General features: G+C 41.7%; 1 protein-coding gene across 1 annotated transcript in view; it reads right to left on the bottom strand.

Annotated features, from left to right (window-relative positions):
- Positions 1-24,911, bottom strand: part of Saxo1 (stabilizer of axonemal microtubules 1) — a 108,443-nt gene that overhangs the window by 35,934 nt on the left and 47,598 nt on the right. The window contains exon 2 of the mRNA XM_028773383.1: positions 4,515-4,694. Within this exon, the coding sequence (XP_028629216.1) occupies positions 4,515-4,694 (180 nt within the window). The remainder of the gene's footprint in view (positions 1-4,514; positions 4,695-24,911) is intronic.

Raw genomic sequence — 24,911 nt, 5'->3', positions numbered from 1 at the left:
CTGCTCGCTCCTCACACCAGAAGCAGGCTTCTGAATTAAGGATAACCAAATTGAAATGGAATTCAGGCTGCCACCCAAGACATGGAGTTCACACTTCGAGCCTAGTCAAATTACCTGTCCAATAAACAAACAAAAATGCTTTTCAGAAGAATGTAAAAAGGGAAACAATCCAGAGTCTCCAAATGCAACAACATTCACAATACTGTCCAGAACCAATACGAAACTACTCAATCCTCTGCAGGAAGACATGACCCACGTGCCTCAAGCAGACCAGAGGCTGAACCTAGCAAAGATCTCAGAGCAACTCTTTTCACTATGCTTCATGAAAAAGGTCAAAATAAGGTCATTATAAACCATAATAAACTAAGAGCTAGAATATGACACCAAAGAAATAAAAGCTAGTAACCCAGGAAAACAAATGGAAACTCAAAACACTAAAGCCAGGCCTGGAGGTGTATCCCTGTAATCCCCAAATTCCTGTACTCGGATAGAGAATGAGAGTCTGATCAATAAGTTTAGGCTAGCCTGGGATTCTGAGTGAGACCTCATCTCAAAAAAAATCTAAAAAATACATTATCTGAGAAAAATAATTCATTGGGCTTAGAGAGAGGAGGAAGACATCAGTGAATGTGAAGATAGAGTGACTGAAAGCTACCTTATCTGAACCAAAAGGGAGATTAAGGCAGGGAAGCAGACAAACAGGAAAGTAAGATTCTTAATGAAATAATTGACAGAATGTCTACAAACTCAATAAAAAGTGCAATCAATGAAGCCAAAGCTCTCAGGCTCCCCAGGCAAGCCTAGTACTGAGAACCTTGTCTTCCTCAGTTCTCAGCCCCCTCTGACCCCACCAACTCTGATAACTGCAGCATTGAGTAACAGAGAAGTCACCATTAGACTGAGCATGAAGGTCCCCAAAGCAGGAGTTAAAGAACTGAAGGAGCTGAAGGGGTTTGCAACCTCATAGGAAGAACAACAATATCAACCAACCAGACCCCCCAGACTTCCCAGGGACTAAACCACCAACAAAAGAGTACACATGGCTCCAGCTGCATATGTAGCAGAGGATGGCCTTGTCAGGCATCAATGGGAGGAGAGGCCCTTGGTCCTGGGAAGGCTCAATGCCCTAGTGTAGGGGAATGCCAAGGAGGGGAGGGGGAGTGGGTCAGTGAGTGAGTGAGTGAGTGAGTGAGTGAGTGAGTGAACACCCTCATAGAAGCAGAGGGAGGAGGGATGTGATAGCGGGTTTTCCGGGGGGGGGGGGACCAGGGAAGGGGATAACATTTGAAATGTAAATAAAGAAAATATTCAATAAAAAAAATACATAAAATAACAGGGTAACTGTTTTTTAAAAAACCCACACAGTTCAACCAGCATGTCAAGACAACTCATTACCATGTCTTGCATCCTTGCTGGCTTTGGAAAAGGACATCAAATGCCCTTTCTCTTTTATTCTTCCTTTCTTAATCTCACTGGTTTAGCAATAAGCCTTATCAATAAACAAGAGTCTATACTAGTAATCCAACCCACCATTCCCTACCTTTAAGCCAAACCCATCTCTCCTCTTCCCCCTCCTCCTCCTCTCCCCCCCCCTCTCCCTTCCTCTCTCTCTCTCTCTCTCTCTCTCTCTCTCTCTCTCCCCCTCCCACCACCACATGCAAGCATACATGGATGAACCTCCAATGTATTCTGTCCACACCCCACTCCCTTTTAGAGCACTACATAACACTGCTGAAGCTGGCTTAGGCAGCAGACATATTGTCCCAAGTGGGGGCCCAAGTGTTTCATCCAGTGACAGCCTAATGGGAATCGAAGCTAGAAATGCAAACTCTCTTTATAACTTGGTGTTGGATCTAGTTGAACTAAAGGCAAGTTCTCTGCAAGAGAATTACCAAAGGCTGCAAATTTTTAAAAGAGAAAAAAATAGAGATTTTTCCAGTAAAAAGGGACTGGAAATCGCGGGCATTCCCCTTCTGACACCTGCTTTAAATCCCCACAATTTATAGTCAGTAAGAGTTGTGTGCAGCTGTAATCATGCCTCGTGCTGGGATGATAACCTTTCCAGAAGCCAGGTGGTTTTTGTGTCTGGACTTAATCATCAAACTCAGCCAAGCCGGGACACCAAATGACTTTTTCATGCAGCAGGTGGGAGCCCCTCGTCCAGCCTCAGACACTATACAGAGTCCACCTGCAGATAAGGAAGTGAGTGAAGTGCCCTGGGAGCCGAGGGGTGACAATCCGTGCAGATGACACATCCCATCCCATAAAAGCCTCCAGGGAGACAGATTGCTTTGCATTCCTGAAGTAGCTCAGCTTTTCCTCAGTCTGTGAAATGAGACAGCAATGGGAGAGAGGTACAGCAGAGCAGATGCCCCTAGAGTTTGTGCCTGGCTTCCCTTCTGAGGGAAGGATGAAAGGGAGAAATCCTCTATGAGATTTCACCCCAACCTCGGGTTCCAGGCTTGAACATAGGACCTTATAGGTGACAAGCAAGTGCCCTGTGACCAAGGTATACCCCAGCTCCCAGGTCTGCTCCCTCCCCATTAGTAACTGGATTCCACCCCTTTCTCTTTTTTAAAGCTCTGTAATCCTTAATAGTACGGGAAATTCTTTCAGTAGCTGGGGACCTCTTGATATAAACTGGATTTATTGTTACTGTGGCTGTGGCTGAGGCGGGGCACCTGCTGGGAGATGGGTTTATTGTTATAAATGACATGGGCAAAGATAACTTAGTTCAGGTCAGAGATTAATTTTATGATAGGAAGGAGGAAAGTATGAAGGGCTTCCACATCTGAGGGCCTCAGAGCTGGGCAGTAGGACAGGTATCCTGCCTCAGAGGATGGATGTGTGCTTGTTCTCCTAAGATTTAGACATGAACAGGAACAATTCGCAACAATCAAGTCTCAATCTTTTTTCTTGTATTTCCCAGGGCAAAAAATACATTTCCGTCATAACATTACTAAAGTTAGTGCTTTTGATCTCACAGTAAAGTGCTCTTCCTTTCTTGAAAACTGGGTGTAAAGAGATGAGGACTGTTGCACCCTGGAGCAGAAAATGAAGTCTGAAGTCAGCTCCCAATGCTACGTTTATTCCTTGCTAACCACCGCATCACGCATGCGCACAGAACGCCTCCTCGGTGTGGCCTATAGTCTCTTGCAATGAGAAGCAAAGCTCGGAAGTATCCCACAGTCTTTGCTGCAAGCTCTAGAGCCCTGGAGATGATGTTTTCTTAGCAAAATGAAGCCCAAACTGTAAGGTTCACATCATTTAATAAGCTATAGATTGGAAAAGGCTGCTGTAAGTTACAATGTTCAAATGTACCAGGACCCAGAACCATTGTCCTTAAACCAAGTCATGTGCAATAACTGCTAGGCATCAGACAAACCCCTCAGCTGCCTGCCAGTCTCAAGATGTCCTTGTCCAGTAGTTCCTACCAAGCTCAGAAATCCCTTAGCTTCATTCCTCCCTTTAGATGACCTCCTGTTTTAACTTAGACATGGCTTCGATGGGTCTAGCTATACAGCACCTGGTTTTTAGATAAGAACAAAATCTCAAGAAAGGAAGTTTCCATTATTCTGGGAAAAAGATGTCATGCTCCACCTCGGACCACCTGGAATCATTATTAAAAGCACACAAAATTACAATGCAATGGACGAGCTAGAGAGGACATTCGGCAAGTTGTTCAAGCATCTAAGATATCTAAGTGCTGTGAGGAAACACTGTTAGTTCCACAGCACAGAACTCCTGTCTTTTGGAGATGAGGAATAGGGAGACCAAGAGCACATCAAGGATCCTACTGGAGACTGACTGACTGACCTGAAATCCCACCCAACTGCATTCAAAGGCCACAGATCACTAAGCCAGGCATCACCATCAGGAGGCCACTAACCAAACTGTCAATGGAAAATACATAGTCTTGTAAACACAGAACCCTCAGACTAAGCTTTTTCCCCAGCCTCTGGCAATAGAGACCTCCATGACACTGACAAAGGCAGTTCCATGTCTACACGGCCCTAGATCCTAACAATCTCAACTTGGAAATCAACTTGAGTATAGCAGGATCAACTGAAAATTAAATATGTTCTTTGCATATCTTGAATATTTGTAGGGTCTCTAATTCAAAATCGATAGAGCCACAACAGAAGGGTCCATTCTTTATTGCCAGTCTTTGTTTTCCACCCAAGTCGTTATGGAGCCTTGGGTGGAAAACAAAGCCAAAAATTCCTTTTCCAGCAGCAGGCCCTCTCCTTCCAGTTTAATATTTAACGTAACCACCTTTAATTAGACAGACCAATTTAGCCTCCTGACCTTCAACAAGCAAGAATTGTCATGTAAGAGAACGTTTGGGAATAGTTAAGAAAGCTAACTACAAGAATCTCTTTCAGAGCTATCTAGTACATTAGCCTTAAGGAGCTAATGCTGCATTCCACATTACACGACATTACCTTGACATGACACTATGCATTACTAGTTTCAGGTCATCCATTTGCTTACTAGCAAATATTTGCCTTTACCTGGATGTAGTTAGGCCTTCCATTGGGACGGTCGCTTTCCGGTAGGCCCCCTTGGGCTTGAAGGAATTTCTAGGCAGGTAAGACTCATAGATTGGATATTTCTCGGTGTACTCAGTGAGAAGACATGGTTTCTCTGTTTTATCATAAATCTTCGTAGGGAGATGTGGACAGCGATGCCGCCTACAAAAGATACATAGGGAGTTTGGTTAGATACTTTCTTGACAGGGATACATGCAGTCTAAAAACGCATGTCCTCCAAATGTGATGCAGACTGGCTGCTGCCATTAAAATTCAGAATTTAACCTATCCTTTCCTCTATTACACCATGTACCTGTCAAAACTCAAAAGATCATCCTCAACTATTTAATCAAAAGATACGGATCATAAAATTACACACAAGCATGGCTGATGTTCAACTGTCACTTGTCACACTGCTTGTGGAAGTGTTTAAAATAGTCTGTACCATAATAAATGGCTTCAGTGTCCAACCCTTCTGAGCGTCACCATACCCAACTGCCCTTTTGAGAAACCAGAGGTAGAAGAAATCGATCAGGCAGCTTCCAGATCTCCAACACAGGAGAGTTCCACTGTTAACTTTGGTCAGAAGCTAGACATGTCCTTTGCCCTGTCCTGGTCACAGCCTAGGAATGTCAAATAAGGGTTCTGGTTTGCTATCTCTCTTCTCCTTAGTGAGCACCCCTTCCTGGAAGCTTCACATTAGGGTACAACCTAAATCCCAGTGCAGACACCAATACCCTCTGGCAAGCAGCTTTGGAACTGGACCTCTGGGTCAATTTCAGCTCATGATTTTAGGGTCTCAGCCCTTGCAATGGGAGAGAAAGAGTATTGGGTAACTACATGAGGATTAGAACCCTGGAGGTCACTGAGGTCCACCCTAGACCCACTTCCTCTCTGTAACACTAGAAAGGAAAACATCACAAGTGTCCCTCCTTATCCCAGGTCAAGAGAAAGAGCTGTACCTGTACTTGGTGAAAACATTTGATCTTCTCAAAAAAGTAGAACATTAAACATGACTCTTCCCTCCCTTAAGAATCAATCCAGAGAGTTGGAAAGATGGCTCGGCTGTCAAGAACACTGGTTGCTCTTCCAGAGGACCAGGATTCAATTCCCAGTACCCACATGGCAGCTCATAACTACCTGCAACTCCAGTTTTAGAGGATCTGACACTTTAACAAACATAGATACAGGGGGGTGAAAATCAATCCAGTTGGGCCTGTAAATCACCTAGCCAGGTATCCATGGAACCACCCCTCCCAAGCTGATTTATCAGAAGACATGATAAAGAAATGATAAATTATTCCCCTTAGTGAGATAACGTGCTTTCCCTTCCCAGAAGTCTCTCACTTTCAACAGCTGCTTACAGAGCCTCCCTCATGGCTACACTGCTAAACCTTCCTGCTTCCCTAAATATAACTTCTCCTTTTTCTACTTTTCTTTCAGAAACTGTCCTGAAGCCTACACATGCCTTCCTTGACCCTCCAGCTCTCTCTCTCTCTCGCTCGCTCTCTCTCTCTCTCTCTCTCTCTCTCTCTCTCTCTCTCTCCCTCCCTCCCTCCCTCCCTAAAGGCCTTACTCCCTTTTAGCCACACTACTGTTTGCTGACCTCCATTGCAAAAGACATGACTTCCTCTCCTCCCTTCCTCCATCTCCTGACAAGATTCTATTCTTTCCAATAGATGTGCTCCAAGACTCTGCTCTGGGCCAAACTGGTATGTATGATTTCTAACTGGGTCCCTGGGTCGGTTCAGAGTATTACCACTGCACACAAGTAAATCATGTAGCCTAAAACCACCTGATTTCTTTCTTTTTATTTATGTGTCCATATGGCATACGCACATGTGTGTGAGTAAACACACACTCATGCATGCATATACAGAGGCCAGAGTGGGAGTCAGATATGCCATCATTTTTCTCTGTGTCCCCAACCTGGAATGACAAGCGTGAGCAGCCACTCCCAGCTTTTCATGGGTGTTGGGGATTCAAACTCAGTTTCTTGGACTTGCACAGCGAGCACAATTGCTCACGCTGAGCCATCCACGCGGTCCCTACCTCAGTTCAGAACCAAGAACCTGTAGCAAACAGTTTTCACATAGCAATTCTGCTCAACTATTCTTTCCAGTCTCATCTCAATTACTACATCCTCAGAAAACATGCCCTAGTTATCATAGGTTCGTTACCACCCTCCACCTTCCTGCAAGTGTCCATCCGCTTCTTCTCACCAACCTTCATTTGTTCATTGCCCACCTCGTCTATCAAGCTCAGGACCTTTAGCTAACTCACTGCTACATCCCTGATATCCAATAGCCTGACTAGCACATAGTTAGCATTTGAGGAAATATTGATAAATTAAAAGACTTTGTGTAAAAATTAAAAGAATTGTAAATGAATACTGTTTAAGCTGTAATTTATAGTGAGCCTTTCCCATTTTACCTACATGTTAAAAAATACAACTCTCTACTTACAAGTGAGGAAAGGGCAGCTGTTGTAGCTTCCAAAAACTACGTAAGTAGTGTATAATTTATTTGTGTATGCACAGGCAAAGCCTACGAGCTAGCAAGGCATCAGATACAATATCTCGAGACAAAATTCTCAATGATTTCAAATGTAGCCATACCAAGAAATAACATTTTAAACTTTTTTTAAAACTAGGTCTCATTATATAGCCCTGAATGACCTCAAACTCAGAATCTTGCTTTAGCCTCCCAAGAGCAGAGATCACAGGTATGTGCCACCACACACAGCTTATTTTCATATTTTAATTATAGAAATCAAAACACAACACTCTGGGATAGCACATGGGAAGTGGGATCAAAGAGGAGAGACCAGGGGTTTGTGGCAGCTCAGTGTAAACCATTTCCATCCTTGAGGATTCAGGAGAGCAGAAACTCTCACTCTTTGCTGATAAAGATGCAAAAGTGGTATAGTGTGTGCCTGCACTCAAGATACACAAGGGGAAGAACTCAAACTTGGAACCCACCTGAGCTACATGGAGGAACTCTGTCTCACTAAAAGTAAATAGATGGCAGACAGACAGACAGACAGACAGACAAAGTGTTTTTAAAACACAGCTAGAAGAGCAGGCTGTGTTACTATGGTTTGTTTTGCAGTGCTCTAGATAGAGCCCTATGCTGCCTCGTGACTGAACTAAACCCCTAGCATTCAGCTATTCAGTTTTCTTTCAAAGCTACACAGGGTCTTACTAAATAATAATCACACTCCTGAGAGTTTACCCAATTGAAAAGTTGACGTGTATACTTTAACAGCAACTAACTAAAGGTAGTAGATGAACAGATAAAGTGTAGTGTATTTAAACTCCAGTCAGGGAAGCAGATCAAGGCCTTGCTCAGTCATTGTCACAGAAGCTTTCTCCTGCAACAGATAGGAAAAAATACAGAGACTCACAGGCAGACATTACAAATAGAGTAAGGCCTAAATGAGATGTCTCCATCAAATCTCTCCCCTCAGGAAACTCAGAGGAAGAGGAAACAGAAAGAGTATAAGAATCAGAGGAAATGGAAGATACCAGAAGAACAAGGCCCTCTAAGTCAACATGATCAAAGCTCATATGAACTCGCAGAGACAGAGGCAGCATGCACAAGGCCTGCATGGGTCTGCACCAGGTCAAGTAGATACAACTCAGAGTCACTTGGGAAAAGGGAGCCTCTTTGAAAAATTGCCTCAAATCAAGCTTGTGGGCATGTCTGTGAGACATTGTCTTGATTGACGATTGACTTGGGAGGGCCTAGCCCACTGCATGTAACACCATCCCTAAGTACATAGAGCTAGGCTATATTTTTTTTAAAAAAAATTAGCTGAACCAATGAGCAAGCCAGTAGGAATCATTCCTCCATAGGTTCTTCTTGAGCTCCTGCCCCAGCTTCCCTCACTGATGGACTGTGGCCTGGAATGTGAGCCAAGTAAGCTCTTTCCTCTCTAATTTGCTTTTGGCCAGAGTGTTTTATCACAGCAACAGAAAACAAATGAGAACATATGAGATCTAGACAGTTGTAAAACTCAGCAGAACTAAGGCACAGGGTGCGAGACCAGCACTCAGGAAGTAGAGGCAGAAGAATCACACGTGTAGGGGTCAGCCTGGGCTATATAGTAAGACTTTAATGCCAGAACAAAAACCAGAAGTAATAATGCAGAAAGCACTTGCTTTGATTGGTTGGTCAATTAGATTCAAGGTAGGGTCTTGCTCTGTGGCCCTGACTGATCTCTTAGAAAGTTAAGCATCCTCCTGCCTTGACCTTCTAGGTGTCCGTATTACACGTGTGTGATCCCACCACACTTGGCAAAAAATAACCCTAATATAAAATAATGACAGCTGGGGTACACAGACCAGTGATGGTAAACCTGATTAGTAAATAATATATATGCATATATACATTATATAGTTAATATGTTTATTAACTATAAATTTAATTGCTATTTATTAAATCTAAATATGCTTGTATTTGGTTAATATAGTTAATGACATTTCATTGTTACTTAGATATTTGACTTTAATTAAACATTAATATTTAGTAAGATTTAATAAGATAATCATTTTGTTTATATCAAATTGATTTGTTTACTTACCATACAACAATGCTAATACAAAATGTTAACAAAGAGAAACATGAGTATATAAGAAAGGATATACGGAATTCTGAGCTACCTAATTTTCTGTAACTCTAAGAATTTTCTGTAACTTCATCCTAGAGAATAGTCCATTGCTTTTTTTTAAGGGCTAAAAGGTAAGTAGGCTGTGTCCCAGGCAATGGTAGTATAGTTGTTCCTGCTGCTGACTCAACAGCTTACAGACGCATTGCTGCCGCCACTGCTCTTCCATACATCCCTCTCTAATCATACGTGAATAGAAGTGCTTTTACATAACATTTCTGTTCATTTTGGTTTTATTTGTAAGGCTATAAATAGGAAAGGCCTTAAGATGCTGTCTTGATTGCTGTTCATTTTTATCATAAAAAGCTTTGACTCATGGTAAATATTTGATATATAGTCTCCTTGCTTATGGCTACATTCCAAAACCGCCGCCAGATGCCTGAAGCCATAGACAACGCTGAACCCTATTTGTACTATTTATGTGATCCATACTTACCCGGGTCTAAGTTCAGTTTGTAAGTCAGGCACAGAAAGGGGTTATAGAGAGGTTAGCAATGACTGAGTATAGATCTTAGTGACCTCAGCATATGACTCTTTTTTCATTATGTTGAGAACTCACCTTCACACTTGAGGAAGTACCTCATTGGCTCCTTTTGGTGTAAGCAGATGCTCTTATACTTTGGACTATCATTAGGTACTATAAGGGTTACTGTGTATAATTTTTTCCATGCCGCAGTGAATCTGATAGATGAACACGTAACTAAACACTGGAGGATACGCAGCAGAGACAGGGTGGACATACTGTATAAAATGATTCGTAAACTGGCAAGAGAGTTCATCTCACTACTCAGAATGGCATGTAATTTTAAACTTATGAGTCACTTCTAGAATCTTCCGTTTAATATGGACATACTGCATTTAACTGTGAAGTAACTGAAAATGCAGAGAAAAACCAGGATGAGGAGGTCACTGTATTTCTGTTTACAAGGAGCTCTTCCACAGACCCTAGATACTTTATGGTGTTAAATGATCAACAGAACTGTTTTTAAGCACACATTGTTAGCATTTAGTGTATACTATTGATCGCATCTTATGTCACTTATAAAATAGTTAATGGCCATTGCATAGATGAGTTCGCTCTAGAGGGAAACTGGTGTTTGCAAAATAAATGTCTCCCATTGTATACAACAGATATGCTTTTCATTCCTGTGTCCGTAATCAGTCGAATCATCTGAGTTCTCACTTTAAGCCAGACATTTTAGGATTCCTACAGACCACAAACCAAAAGCCAGGAAGTTCAACTTAACAAAACACCAATGCACATACATTTCACACACACACTCTTGAGAGAAAAGTCAAGATCGTACTAAACCTAGCTTGAGTCAGGCATTTTCAGTATAATGAACTCTACAGGCAGAAGAATCTTTTCCTGCTTCAGAGCCCCTGCCTTTTAAACCAGTGAAATGTTCCCTTTGGACTGTTGCTACCTCTCTTAAATCCAGTATATCATAGCCACTTATTCCAAAAGAAAAATAAATTTAATGGCAAAATTCTACAATGAGGCCTGTATCTTAAAGTGAATGTCAATGTGGCAATAAGCTTCCATACAGATCCAAGTTCCATTAAAGGAAATGTGTGTTTATACATACATTTATTAAACAGGTTTTATTTACCAAACTTATGAGTTAACTGAACAGTCATCTTACTTTAAAATACCAAAAACTTTTGCTCCAAAATGTTTCATTTTTGCAAGATATCCCAAAATTTGCAATAGTGGCACTTATGGCCTACATGTAACCAAGAGCTGTCTAATTGGACTTAAGACCCACTCAACAGGAGGGAATTCATACCTGGAATTTTACAAGGTTTACAAACCTAGTCCACTTCTTGTAGGTGATGAGGTCATGGACCCTTAAGGAGAATTCACTATTGCTAATTTCCTAAACCAGTATAATTCCCAATTACATCCTACATACTTATTTATATACCCACAGACAAATGTAGCTCTCACCTTTCATCAAAGAAGCTTCTTTTTCTAGCAGACAGAGACTATTATATAAAAAAAAAGTATAACTGAGGGTGGAGAGATGGCTTAACAATTAAGAGCACTTGTTCTTGCAGAGAGCCAGGTTTGATTCCCAGCACTCACATGCTGGCGTATATCTATCAATAACTACACTCCCAGGGAACCTGATACCCTCCTTTTGGTCTCTGCTAGGACCAGGAAACATACATCCATCCATACACTCAGGCAAAACACTCATACACATAAAATAAATCAAAAAACAATTTTAGAAATCCACAACTGGTCAAAATGCAGGGGGAAATGGCTATGGAGTACACATCCCCAGTTAATACATGTACAACATAATCCTACATCAGACTCAAGGAACATTGTAAGGTAAGAGAAAGATTGTAAAAGCCAGAGAATCGGCATATCTCCCAAAAGGTAGGATCTTCTATGTACGGCAGGAAAGTCATTAAATCTTAATACAGCTTCTTAAACATGACTTGCATATGACACCATCAGTTAACTTACCAACTTGGATAAGGGAAATTTCACAAGGCCCCACCACTAGATGAGGAGCTACAGGTAATTAGTAGCGGCTGAGAGAGAATCAGTCTTCTCTATGGTTGAGCTACTTAAAAGCTTGTCCAATCTCAACTGGTCAACCCTAAACACATGTACATATAAACAACAGTAAATGGATTCCGCAGAGTGTGTGTGTCACAATAGTAATGTAAGTAGCCGTAAATCTGAGACGGAGTCAGGGGAAAGTGAGAGGAGTCAAGGAAGGAGGGGAGGGGGAAATACTGTAAGTATAGTACTCATGTATTACACTTTTAAATTTTTAAGTGAAAAACAAATGTTTCATGATCTAAGTTTGCTCAAAGTGTTGTTCATCTCCTTCCTCTGCCTGTAGCATAACCTTGTCTGAGACCTCTCAAGATTCTGAGATCCATGACTTTGCTCGTCTACCTGTCCCTTGGGATAAAGACTAAGTCTGAGGTCTCTATCCTGGAAGCTAGCCTAGCACCTGATAAATTCGAGTAATAGTTGAATAGGAAACAGAAGAAGGGCACTGTATAGGAGGAAGACCTGCTAAAAGAAAAATATGTTGAGGGCTGAAGAAATGATGTAGTTATTAAGAACACTTACTGCTCTTGAAGGCGACCCAAGCTCCGTTCCTCATATGCATGTCAGGCAGTTCACAACCACTTCTAACTCCAAGAGATCTGATACCCTTTTCTGGCCTCCAAGACTGCCCACATCCACAGAGAAAGACAGACAGACAGACAGACAGACAGACAGACAGACAGACACTAAAGACATACATGTACTTGAAAAAATATCTATCCACAAATCACCAGGAAAAGAAAATTGACCAGTGTGCTCCATCTACAGCCTAAATATACAAAAGACTTAGATTCTTGGTTTTGTGGCATCTAAGCACATTTGTAGATCACCATTCCTGAGACATTTGAAAGTAGCTTTGATGACCATGAATCAAATTCCCAAAAGCCCTTCTACTTGGGGCACTTGTGTCATTGAACAGCTGCCTTGGCCACCTTGCTCTGGTGCCTACTCACAAAAGCCCAGATGGAGCAAACAGCGGGGTGTAAAACCAAGAGGGCAAAGGGGGACTTAATTCAGCAGAGCTCTCTAAAGTCTTTCCACTTGAGAGAGAAAAAGAAACAATCCTAGCTTACTCGGACACCTGGGAGAGGGTGTAGTAGAGAGTTGACGAAAATCATAAGAAAATTAATAATAGCCAGCTCTGAACACTGGCTCCAAACTAGAGAACTTTGAAACTGAGAGGGGGTATGAAAAATATCCAACCCAATGACTCATACGCAGATAACAATATTGCAGCTCAGAATAGTGGACACAACCCAGCTGTGGATACAGCGCAGGTCCTATCATAAGGCACTCCCCGAGCATGCATCTGACTCAAGCCATCTGTGACTCAGCTTACCCTACAATGGATGACAGGAGCTAGAATGGTTCCCTTGAATAACGTCATTCAATAGAAATAAAATACAAACCACATATGTCACCTTAAGTCTGCTGGTCACATTAAAATGGTATAAAGAAGCAAATAAGCTTTACTTACTCAACTTTTCCCAAAATCCTTCATTTCAACAAGCCATCAGTATAAAAATTATTGCACTATTTTATTTTATACTCTTCAAAATCCAACATTTATTGTACATTTATAGTGTATCTTGGTGCTCAGCCCCATGTGATAGCAGCTTTCGTACTGGAAAACACAGGTCTAGAATCTGAAGGTTCAAAGGAGCCGCCAGCACATAGCTGCTCAGTGTTTACTACCAATGTGGCTGAACAGATACAAATGCTTACAAACATTTGTAAACCATGCCTGATGGTTCATGCCCATGTTCTCAGCACTTGGGAAGTAAAAGTAAGTTCACGGCCAGCCTGAGCTACATTAAATCTGTCTCAAGAAACAAAATGTTGTTTTCTAATTTTCAGTTTCAGCCCTCTAAAATGCCTTCATGTGGCATAGTCAGAAAAATTAAAAGACATGGAAATGAAGGTCTCCCACAGTTTATCTCAACCTACAGCTTTGAGCTTCCACTTGATGAGCCTGTATCACTCCCTACATTTGCTCGTCTCCTGTACCTCCACTTACACAAACTGCTTCCCTCTCGAAGGTCCATCCTAGATGCCACCACATCTAAATATTTTAATTATATGGTTTGGGGAAGAAGGGAGCCACAGCATGTGTGTGAAGGTCAATGAACAACTTAAAGAGTCTGCTCCCTCCTGTGTCAATAGGGGTTCCAGGGATCAAACTCGGGTGGCCAGGCTTTCTCAGTAAATATCTTTTACCCACAGAACTGTCTGACTAACCCATCTACCCCAGTTCTCCTCCGGGTTATTGATGAGCCCACTGGACACTGTCACTAACTCTGACACTTCTGCTCAGACACTGAATAGTGCCATGTTCCTCTTTTTCATTTGGGCATCTTAATTTCTCATCACCTAATATTTTCTATTTTTCATTGATATAGCAAGTATACATATTTTGTGGGTTACAGACTATTACGGTACGTGTATACAATATACAGTGATCAAATCAAACTAACAGAAATGTCTATCACCTCAAACATTTCTTTGTACTAAGAACATTCAAAATCTCCTCTACTAGTTATCACGAAATATATAATATAGCCTATACTCCACAATATGACTGACCCAGCCAAATACCCACAATAGTTTAGTAATGGCACTATTATCTTGGGGGTGGGGTGGGGTAACAAATCTCCACACCTGGCTCAGGACACATTGAAAAAGAAGGAACAGAAAGATTATGAGAGCCAGAGGACCAAAATGCCTGCTGCTAGAATGTCTTCTAGACATGACAAGTGATGCTGTGCCCATAAAATCTAAACAGTATGGAAGAGTAAAGAAGACTTAGATAACGACACCATCACCCAACACACCAATCCAGGTAGGGGAAATTACACAAGCCCCAGCCCACCTCCAGATGAAGAGCTACAGGCAGTCAGTGGCTACTGAGAAGGGGAAAAAAATCAGTCTTCTCCATGGACAACCCCTCTGAGAGGGTATCCAAACACAGCCTAAACACATAGACATAAAAATCATATTTAATGGGCTCAGTAGTGTGTGTGGGTGGGTGGGAGTGCTTGCTTAAACATGTAACAATCATTATAAAACGAGATATTATAAAGTTTAGAGGGGGAAAACACAGGAAGAGAAGTGAGGAGAGAAAAGTAGAAATCTAAATGGCGCAGTCAGAAAATAAAAAATTTCAACAAAATAAAAGTCAATCATACTTAACCGACTGGACAAGTGTTCTTTCGGTAGCCTTTATCTCCTATGATGCTTTGCGTAATTGTTTATTTCATTAATTTTCATGGTTATAACATGGCTGACAAGACTCTAACTTTAATAGGCTTCATGTGTGGGGCAATTGTTATCCACCGCAGCAAGCAGTTCCTCTTTTTCCCAAGTAATCTTCATTCTATGAGGGAAGCATTTCTTTTTAACCCCCATTTAGCAAACATGGAAACTGAGGCTTAGGAAATGCCATCTTACTCAAGTTCATATGGCTAGAAGGTGATGTGGCCAAACTGCTCTTAATTACAGCCATATGTCGTACGGATTAATAAGGGATATGTTTGTAGCTACCAACTGTTCCTGGCTTCTCGGATAACCCATAGGGCAGTCAGTTCACAGGCAAATCTTTGACCTATCCATCCAAGTTCTCTTCACTATATTCAGTCTTCCACTGACACAGAGACTATCCTAGCACATACCAACAAGTAGATACAATTCCAAATGCTCTTGAAAACTCTGGGACTTCCTTTACTTTATAAACAGGAGACTGTCATTAAAGTAATCACAGTTACAGAAAAGAATACAGACGGCTGGATCATGGAGGACCCTGGAGATCAGCCAGCCTCTCGCTTCACCATGCAGATGTAGATGCTGAGACTCAAAGACATTGCGTCCCAGCCTGGGGTCACACAGCTGGCCAGCAACAGCCTCCCTCTCAGCCCTGTGTCACCTCCCACGTAACTGGCTTCCACTTTCTATCCAATTTAGAACTCAAAGTTCAAGCTCTTAAAGGATTTGCAGCCTGTTTTTCCTTTTTCCCAGTAGACGGAAGCTCATGAGCTATCACAGCTGCCGAGGGATGAGGGAGGAGAAGGGGGGACCCAACGCTTGCTGCAGGAAATGTATTCTCAGTGTGGTGGGGACAAGGATTTCCAATCCTCAACCCATAACAGTCGCCGCTCTATACGATAGCTTCAAATGATTCTCGGGTGGCTGGAGAGCAGAAACTGAGATACTAAAGGAAGGATCTTTAGTATCATGAGATGAGGATCCATGTCTCTGGGGCAGAAAGTTTTCTGTCTTTACAGTTCCAGAAGTCCAGGCCTACTACCAGAGCCAAAACTTCCCAAAAAGCATGTCAATCAGTCTTACCAGCTGCAGTTTATAAGCAGGTATCTACCAACTCCTTTTATCTTTATACAAGGACCTAAAGACAAGGGTCAAGTGAAAGGTTTTATAGACTCCAAAACAGATACTTTTTACATTTTTATTAGCATATGTTAATCATGTATTATAACATGTTTATTTTGAAAAATATATATTAATAATGTATTTATCATCTTCACAACCACTAACCTACTCTGTCCCCTTTTCACTCCAACTAAATTCCTTCTTCATCCCAATTAGTCCCCCCCCCTCTCTCTCTCTTTCTCTTTCTCTCTCTCTCTCTATGTGTGTGTGTGTGTGTGTGTGTGTGTATGTACGCGCACACACACACACACACATTCATAAAATACATGTGTTTCATTAGGGTTGCTTAGAGAAACAAGACTGAATGGTTATTTACAGAAGCATTTTACCAACAGTTATATCACTGAAGAAAATGTCCCTCTCTTTCTCAAAAAACAACTGTCTATAGATCCTCAGGGAAGGGTGGGACTCCAAGAACTTCTCCTCTCTCCATGATAGAACATTGACAGGCCCAGTCTTGTGTGGGTCTTGTGCGGGTATCACTGTCGCCAGACATTTGATCACATTGTGAACTCCAAGACTGTAAACTGGAAAAAACTGTTTCTTTTTGTGGTACACCTCAGCCCTAACACACACACATTTAACCCAAGAGCTTTCTATAAAATCAAGAGGGAGAGCAAGCAACCATTTGGCAGGGAGTGAACATAAAAAATCCTAGGAAAGAGAAAGGAGGGTCTTTGACTTGAAGGGTACTTAAGACAGCATGGGGAAGGAAAAGAGGGTTTTTTTCCTTCTGAGACATCAGTGGAGTAGGGAGGTCTGCTGACCCCTTTCTCTACCTCTCTAGTGTAGCAGGCTTTCACTGAATCATCTGGCTCCCTGGTCTCCATTTGGTAAATCAAACGTTTGGGATTTCATTTTAAAACAACATATCACAATTGCTTTGAGTTCAAGAGTGCATCCATTGCACCATGCCTGGACGAAGGTGCTCAACTGTACTCTGCTCCCCTCCACCTCTTACATTCTTTCTTCCCCCTCTTCCATAGTGCTCCCTTAGCTTTGGAGGAGGTGATATAGATGTCTCATTTATGGTTGAGCATTCAACAGAAATTAAGACAACTTTTGAACATACATAATATGCCTCATGGCAATCTTTAGACAAAACTCCTCCTACTCCCTACTCTCACCTTGCCTATAGATTTTTTTAAGCATAAAAATGCAAAAAACTCGGTTGAATACTCCATCCACATGACAGTGAAGGATCAGGGGTTACAAACTGGAACATTTTAGTGGTGCTTAAGCCTTTAAGAGACCATGTCCTGGGTAACAAAAAGCACATCAGAACCCTTGCATATGTTGGAAAACACATAATCTTAAAGATTACCTAATGAAAAATTTTAACAACAATTTTCAATAGAAGGACAAGTCTTTGGAAGAAAAGGACCAGGAGTATAGGACGGGAGTAACAAGATATATTAATAGGAGACTGTACATGGAAAAGTTACCTGAGGATAACTTTCAGGAGTTGGTTCTTTTCTTCTGCTGTGTGATTCCTATAGATTGAACTCATGTCATTAGTACCTCCTGAAAAACTGCAACAGCCCTTAGTAAGCATTTTCATCTGTAATGGAATCTGATTCCCTCTTCTGGTGTACATAAAAACAAAGCACTCATATACATAGAATAAATAAATAAACATAAAAAAAACAAAGTATTCAACAGCATTGGCCATCACGGGAAGGCAGATTAACACTACTTGGAGATTTCAACTCAGTCAGAATGGTTATTGTCAAGGAAACAAATGATAGAAAAAAGAACCCAGATCCACTATTGGAGGAAGTATAAACTGAATCCACGACTATCAAAATCCCAATTTTGTTAGACTTGTGAATATCTCAAAAATAAAAGTAGAACTACTCTCTAACTCAGCCATACCCCTTTATGGCATAACCAAAGGATCTCATCTCCGACTACAGAGATACTAACACATCCATGTTCACTGTGGCTCCACTCATACATAGTTAACAATCGGTCCACGTCCAGCAATTCCTGTATAGATAATGAAAATGTGATGCATAAACAGTAGAATTGTATTCAGCTGTAAAAATAAAAAATTAAAATCATGAAATGTGCAGGAAAATGGTGGACCTGAGAAGCCATGTAGGAAGTGAAGTGACATAGGCTCAGAGAGAAAAATGTCACATATGATCGCTTGCATGTGGAGCCTATCTTCAAACTGAGATGTATATGTTTTCTCTAGAGTACCTGTAGAGCTCAGGAAGCTAGAAAAAAAAAGCTAGAAAAGCCAAAAGAGGTGGAAGGGAAGATGTCTGAAGTGGATGATGAGATACAATGCATGTGATATGAAAGTAGAGAGAGGAAACCCGGGGAATTAAGAGTTTAAGCAGGGATGGGGATGGAGAGTTGGCTTAAGGAGATGGTACAGTGTAGAAAAACTAGGATCTTACTGAACACCAGTTGTTTATAAGCCAATTAAAATACTTAAGTTTCTAAAAAGAAGGCATTTAAACAGAGATATCCTGTGTGAGTGGATTATGCTGGTCCCAGCATACATGAGTTATTAAAAACCCTAATGCCAGGCATAGGATAACTTCCTATGAGTTATTGGTCAAAGGCAGTTGGGGTCTCAAAGGCTCCCAACACAGTACCAACTACTGCCACTGCTCTTGGTTGACATTCATGATAAGATCCTGTTGCTGAAGACACATTTTGGTTGCAGAACCTAGAAAAAGCAACATACAGCTGACCTGAAAACTTCTCCCTGCTGGCTAGTTTTGATAGTGCTAGGATGTGTTATGTAGTCTGCTAGGGGAGAAACGACTCCAATATTCAATAGTCTTACGCAGCAGTAAATACTACAATAGCAACCTGCCAATCAAGATGTGCCCACTAGCAAAATAGTGGCATGACCGTTAGGGAGATAACAAACTGCCTTCTGATTGGATACAAGGCCTGTTCTATAGGAAAGAATTAGTGCTTACTAGTGTAACCTGATCAAAGCCCATAGCTTCCATAGGGAAGTTATAAGGCCTAGAAAGAAGCCTACTACTGTTTTACAGGTCACCAAGCTGCCTTCTAAATGTTTATTTTCATACAAATAGATTTATGCTGCTCTCAACTTTGGTCACAGAAGCTCCATTTTGAAATGCACAGCAATTAACAAAGAGACTGATAACCAACTGGTCAAAGTGCTGAATATATGTGGCTACTGAGTGCTTAGCCCTAAAAGGGATATCTAAATCACCCCACAACTACCATCATGCTCAGGGAATATCACAAAAGAGGGGACAGACAGAAAGAGGGGAAAGAGGACAGAAAGGTAGTCTATGAAGCGTGTGGCTATCTAATGCATGAAATCACAGAAGCTGTGGTTCATGGACAAGATCTGCACAACACTAAGCCCATCAACATTCCGGCATAAAGGAGGGACTCACCAAGGCCCCACCCCTAACTAAAGAGTTATTGTCAACTGATACCTACTGGAGAAGAGAGAGTAGGTCTCTTCAGGGGTATGACTGCTTTCAGATTGCTCATGTTCCAATGGATGGCCCTGTACCTATGCAGATGCAGACAGCAATAACTGGTCCATGGGAGGAGGAGTTATTCTGGCGATGCTAGAGAGGACATACATCACTGTGAGTGGACTTTGAGGTTTCAACGTCTCATATACACCAGTCCTCTCTCTTTGTGCTTTCCACTGAGGGTGTGAGTTCTCAACTTGCTGCTCCAACTGCCACACCTGCTCCTTGTTGCTATGTCTCCCCAACAAGATGGACTCTTATCCCTCAGGAATAGTAAGCCAAAATAAAGTGTTTTTTTTCTATAAGGTGACTTACTCACAGTGCTTTGCCACAGCAATAGAAAAATAACTAATACAGAGGTGCAAAAGATGCCCCAACTAGCAGAGGCCTCTACCTGGTTTGTGCTCAGTGAAAAAGGTTTTGAGGTCACACCAGGTTTAAGGATAGAGAATACCTGATTTTTCACCCATGTCTGTTGAGAGCACCAAATGAAAGCGGTGAAAAAGCAAAGAAATCCTGGCAAAGATGTCCACAGGCTGCTGAACATGAGGACGTGAAAGAATAACAAGTTTGGAAGACATCTGGACTGACAATGGAGCCATAAAATGTGGATGAAGTTGCCAAGAAGGAAAGGGATTAAAAACAAAACTTTATAGAGAATACCATGCTTAAGAATGAGAAAAAGAAGCTCGTTGGACTCCAGAGCTTAGGGTTTGGTTTTTTGGGAGGTTTTGTTGTTGTTGTTTTGTTTTGTTTTGTTTTTAAAAGGAAGAGAAGAGGACATGAAATTGGGAGGTGTAGAAGGACTTGGGGATAAATGTGACCAAAATAAATGGCATATATGTAAATTTCACAAAGAATAGATATATTTAAAAATAAAAAATATCAAACAGCAAAAGCAACAAGTAGACTACAACCTCAAAAAAAAAAAATCACTGAGGAGGGCCACAAGAAATGTTGACTAAGCCATGCTCATTACAGGACAGTGGTTTATAATGGAAATCGTGTCAGGTCATCCTGCAGGGAGAAAAACCTAAGAACAGATAGACATTCTTTGATGATCAAAAATCATCAAAGATATCTGCTACCTCACATTCTCAAAAGGTGAGAGTGTAAGGTAGCAAAGAACTACCAAGAAAAGGGAGGTGAATGAGGTTGGAGAGAGTCTGAAAGGAGAGGATGCAAGCCAGATAGATGGACCTAATCTTCAGTTGAATAAAAACAAATCAAATCAATCAAATCAGTAACTACCCCAGGGAGAGAAAGGAAGGTGCACGGGCACTACGGATGCACTCTCTTAAGGGTGCTGGCAGTAGCTTCAATCTAGATAGGAACTGAGGTTAGACACCTGAATTAGCCAAAATTCAACAAACATGCCTGAGGGTATACACACACTTCAAAGGAGAGAAACAAGCAGCTGTTGTGATCTAGGTTTTGAAATTAATGCTGAACTACTCAGAGGAAGATTTACTGATCTCTGTGATTTACTTGCAAGTCCATGAAAGGATAGATTGGTGGAACGAAGGACACAATAGATGAAGGGCGGAGTGAGCAGGAGCGATGGCAGTGTTGGGAGCCATTCACTTTCAAATCCTTTTGATTTTGCTGTACGTTTGCAATTTTTCATAGAGCAGTGGGGTATTGGAGAAAGGAGCAAAAAAAAAATGTTTCTTCAATCCCTGGAGTTTTAGATGTGAATGTGACTGTGTACGAAACTGTTCCTTTAGCAATGCATGACGAGAAATGCTGTGGCGAAGTGACAGGATGGGCTGGAATTGATGGATGGACCAACTGTGGTCAAACTCTCATCACTGCCTACGCTCAAGAGCTGAACTTGGTGGGGGGGCTGTCCCTCTGTTCTCTCTGCTTTGCAGATTTAAATTCTTCCAAATTAAGGAAAAAATTAAAACAGATCCCTGAGAGGTTGCGCCTACACAAACAAGAGTGTATCTGCTTAAGCAAGTGCTTCCCTCGAGGCCAATAGGGCTTCGGTCCAACCACCTGGGACAAAACAGGCCCTTGATTTAAACTGATGATAAGTGCAGAGCCAACAGCCAGAGGAAGCCTGTTTCTCACACTCTGAAGGTGCTGTCAGCTGCGCTGGGCTTGTTCCCACATGGTCTATCAGTGTCCTCCAGCCAAAAAACGCAGCAAGCCTACATACTTGACTGGAGTTTTACTCTCTTCCCAAGAACCTCAGGACCTTGTAAAAGCTGGGAAAGCCCTACAGCTATGGTAAACACATCTTTTCAAGGTCTTCTTCAGGTACCACAACTACCCATCCAGGCCTCCTTGACTCCTTGTTTGAAAACAAAAGACTCTCCTAGACATGCCGACTTACCACTAAGGATGCTTACCTTGACCCCAGAGATTACTCTAATCAGAACGTTAGTCCCATAATACTAAACAACTGCTGCTTATGGGGCTGTGGAGATGACTCGGTGCTAAGGAGCACTTGGTGCTCTTCCAAAAGATTTGAGTTCCAGTCCCCATGGTGGGGGCTCATAGCTACCTATAACTCCAGCTCCAAAGGATCCAGTACCCTCTTCTGGCTTCTGCAGATACCTGTGCATGTGTGGCTCATACTCACACAAACACACATAAACAAAAGTAAAAATAAATCTTAAAAAAGAGAATGTCCCCCAGACTAGGTTTCTACTAAATGGAAAGGTATCTTGTTTACTATTAAATAACCAGCTAAGCCGATAGCTGGAACACACAAATATTAATATTTTTGGAACAACAGGTTGTAAAACATTCACAGTTTCTATAGCTTTGCTATGCCATTTTGTCTCATTCTTTGTGCAGTTCTGAAAGCTGGGCTGGGCATCAAAGCTTCACAGATACATACACTACTACAAACATCGAGAGCCCAGTTAAGGAGGCCAGGCCAAGTGGGTTAGTGTCAATCAGTGTTATAGAACAATCATCAACAAAACTAGAATTAATGACTGTCTCGCTGACTCCTATACCCTTTCATCCTACCCAGTGTCATTCTGAGGAATGTTCAAGGGGATTTCTCAGAATATGATACCCTCCTGCATGAGCACTAAACACAGTTGGGGATAGGCGGTCTCCACCTAAGTTACCAGTGAATGGGACCTGATGATTGGGACCTACTTGGAAAGCAGGGAGAGCAAACAGTTGAATAAACGTCACCATCCATAAAACCCCAGATGTTTGGCTCACTGTGTCAACATGTTAGGAGTCTCATATAACTAGCTCAGGTAAAAAGATAACCATTGCGCTAAACACCATGCTAATCTCTGGCAACCGTGCTGCATGCATTTGCTTAATAATTTCTCCCACCCCATGGGCCCTTTTCCTCATCTTGATTAAAGAACAAAGGACTGTACTTCTGAAGCTCTCTGGGGCTACACAGGGACTGGCTAGGATCACCCAGCACTGTCAGCATGGAGATCAGATGACCCCTAGCAGGAGTTCATGAGATTTCTCCTCCTCCCCTGGTTTCTGAGTCTAGGGAGATAACTGAACATTCTGGGTGAGTTTATAAATAAGTACTGGCCGGAGGCTGTCTTCACTATTGGTGCTGACCCCAACTGACAAGCATCTAAGCTCAGTGGAGACACAACCTTCCATTTCTGCTTGTAGTTTCAAAGTTGGACCAGCAGCAACTTAAGTAGAGCCCAAAAGTCCTGAAAGTACCTCTTCAAGGGCAGCTGCCACTATCTTCTCCTGAAAGGGGTCTAGGGTTCTGTACATCCCTCTGTCTCAGGGTCTGTACATCCCTCTCTGGGGTACCATCATGACTATGATAACCTATATAGTCACGGAAAGGCTTGGGAATCTGTGAATGTCTACAAAGTTACTGTTCGTGGTGCTAGAGAGGTGGCCCAGCTGTTAAGAACGTTGCTGGCTTACACAGGAACTGGCTTAGGTTTTCCAGCTCTCTACCATATGTTACTGGCCATTACAGGATACCCAGTTCTCTGTTCTGGCCTCCTTGGCCATCAGGCACACATGCAGTATGCAGGCATGCAGGCAAAAAATTAAATAAAACATAAAATAAAAATAAATCTAAGTTATTGATTTTAAGCAGTTTAGCAGACATTGCATAGTATCTGTTGGCTGATGGATGTACCCAGCAGTGTATTCTCAATGCCTTTCCATCTCTAAACACGGGTCCTGTCTCATGCTGTAGACAGCAAAGAGAAATGGCTTCTCCATACACCCCCAGCCCAGTCTGATCACCCAGAGTGCTTCTACACAGCAAGTGCCTTTTCTCTGACCAGCCAAAAAAAAATAAATTAATAAATAAATAAATTAATTAATTAATTAATAGCAGCTGTCTAGCCTGTCTAGCAGCAAGTGGCAGACCTAGGCAGGCAGACAGAAAGTTCCCGAACTACCAAGCAATGGCAAACTCCAACAGTGCACATTTCCATTCTGCTCATGAGCCAATGGTTACTATCATGAACTTAACAGTCCCCAGACTCCAGTGATGTTTGCTTCAATTCTTGAAACCTTCACAGTATCTACTGATGGCCAGATTCCAAAGCTGCTGTAGCTACCGTCAAAAAGTACTTAGCATCATTTTCCTCTCCACCTCCATAAAGGGTTTCAAAAATTGAGCCAAATCTCCCATAATGTCATGAAGCTGAAAGAAAAATAATTTAACAATGAACGGAATGATCTTAGGAAAATAGTCTTATTTCACTAAATTTATTCCTTTGAGTAAAATAAATACTTTTAAAGAAGCACTTGATTCTTAGGAATTAAAGTCACTGTTATAAGACACCCCTTACCACCACCCCCCAAAAAGTAGGAGACTGGACTTGAAGTTTAATTATTACCACAGCTGAACAGATGGAATGAGATTACTTCCCTGTGCTAAGTAGTCATAATTCAGTATGTCAAAATGGTCTCTGATTTTATTTAAAAAAAAAAATTTTCTCTGTCTCTCCCAAATATTTTGCCTAAAGGGAATCTTTTTAAGTTACTCCCTTCCAATTATACCTTCTCAATATATTACCTCTGGAAGTAAATGTTTACCACAGCTATAAGCTCCACTCGTTCATTAAAAGACAGCATTATAAAATATAAAGGCAACCTACTGTCTTATCTACAGATATCCTGCTTTATGCTAACTGACCAATCACCAAAAAAAAAGAACCAGGTTCTGCTTTGCTTTGCATCTGAACAGGATTTTGGCCTAAGGAAATGAGTGTGTGTGTGTGTGTGTGTGTGTGT

The sequence above is a fragment of the Grammomys surdaster genome, unplaced genomic scaffold, assembly GCF_004785775.1.
Source record: "Grammomys surdaster isolate TR1022 unplaced genomic scaffold, NIH_TR_1.0 225, whole genome shotgun sequence".
Taxonomy (NCBI): Eukaryota; Metazoa; Chordata; class Mammalia; order Rodentia; family Muridae; genus Grammomys; species Grammomys surdaster.
The sequence above is the reverse complement of the archived record's forward strand: the minus strand, read 5'-3'. Positions and strand labels throughout refer to the sequence as shown.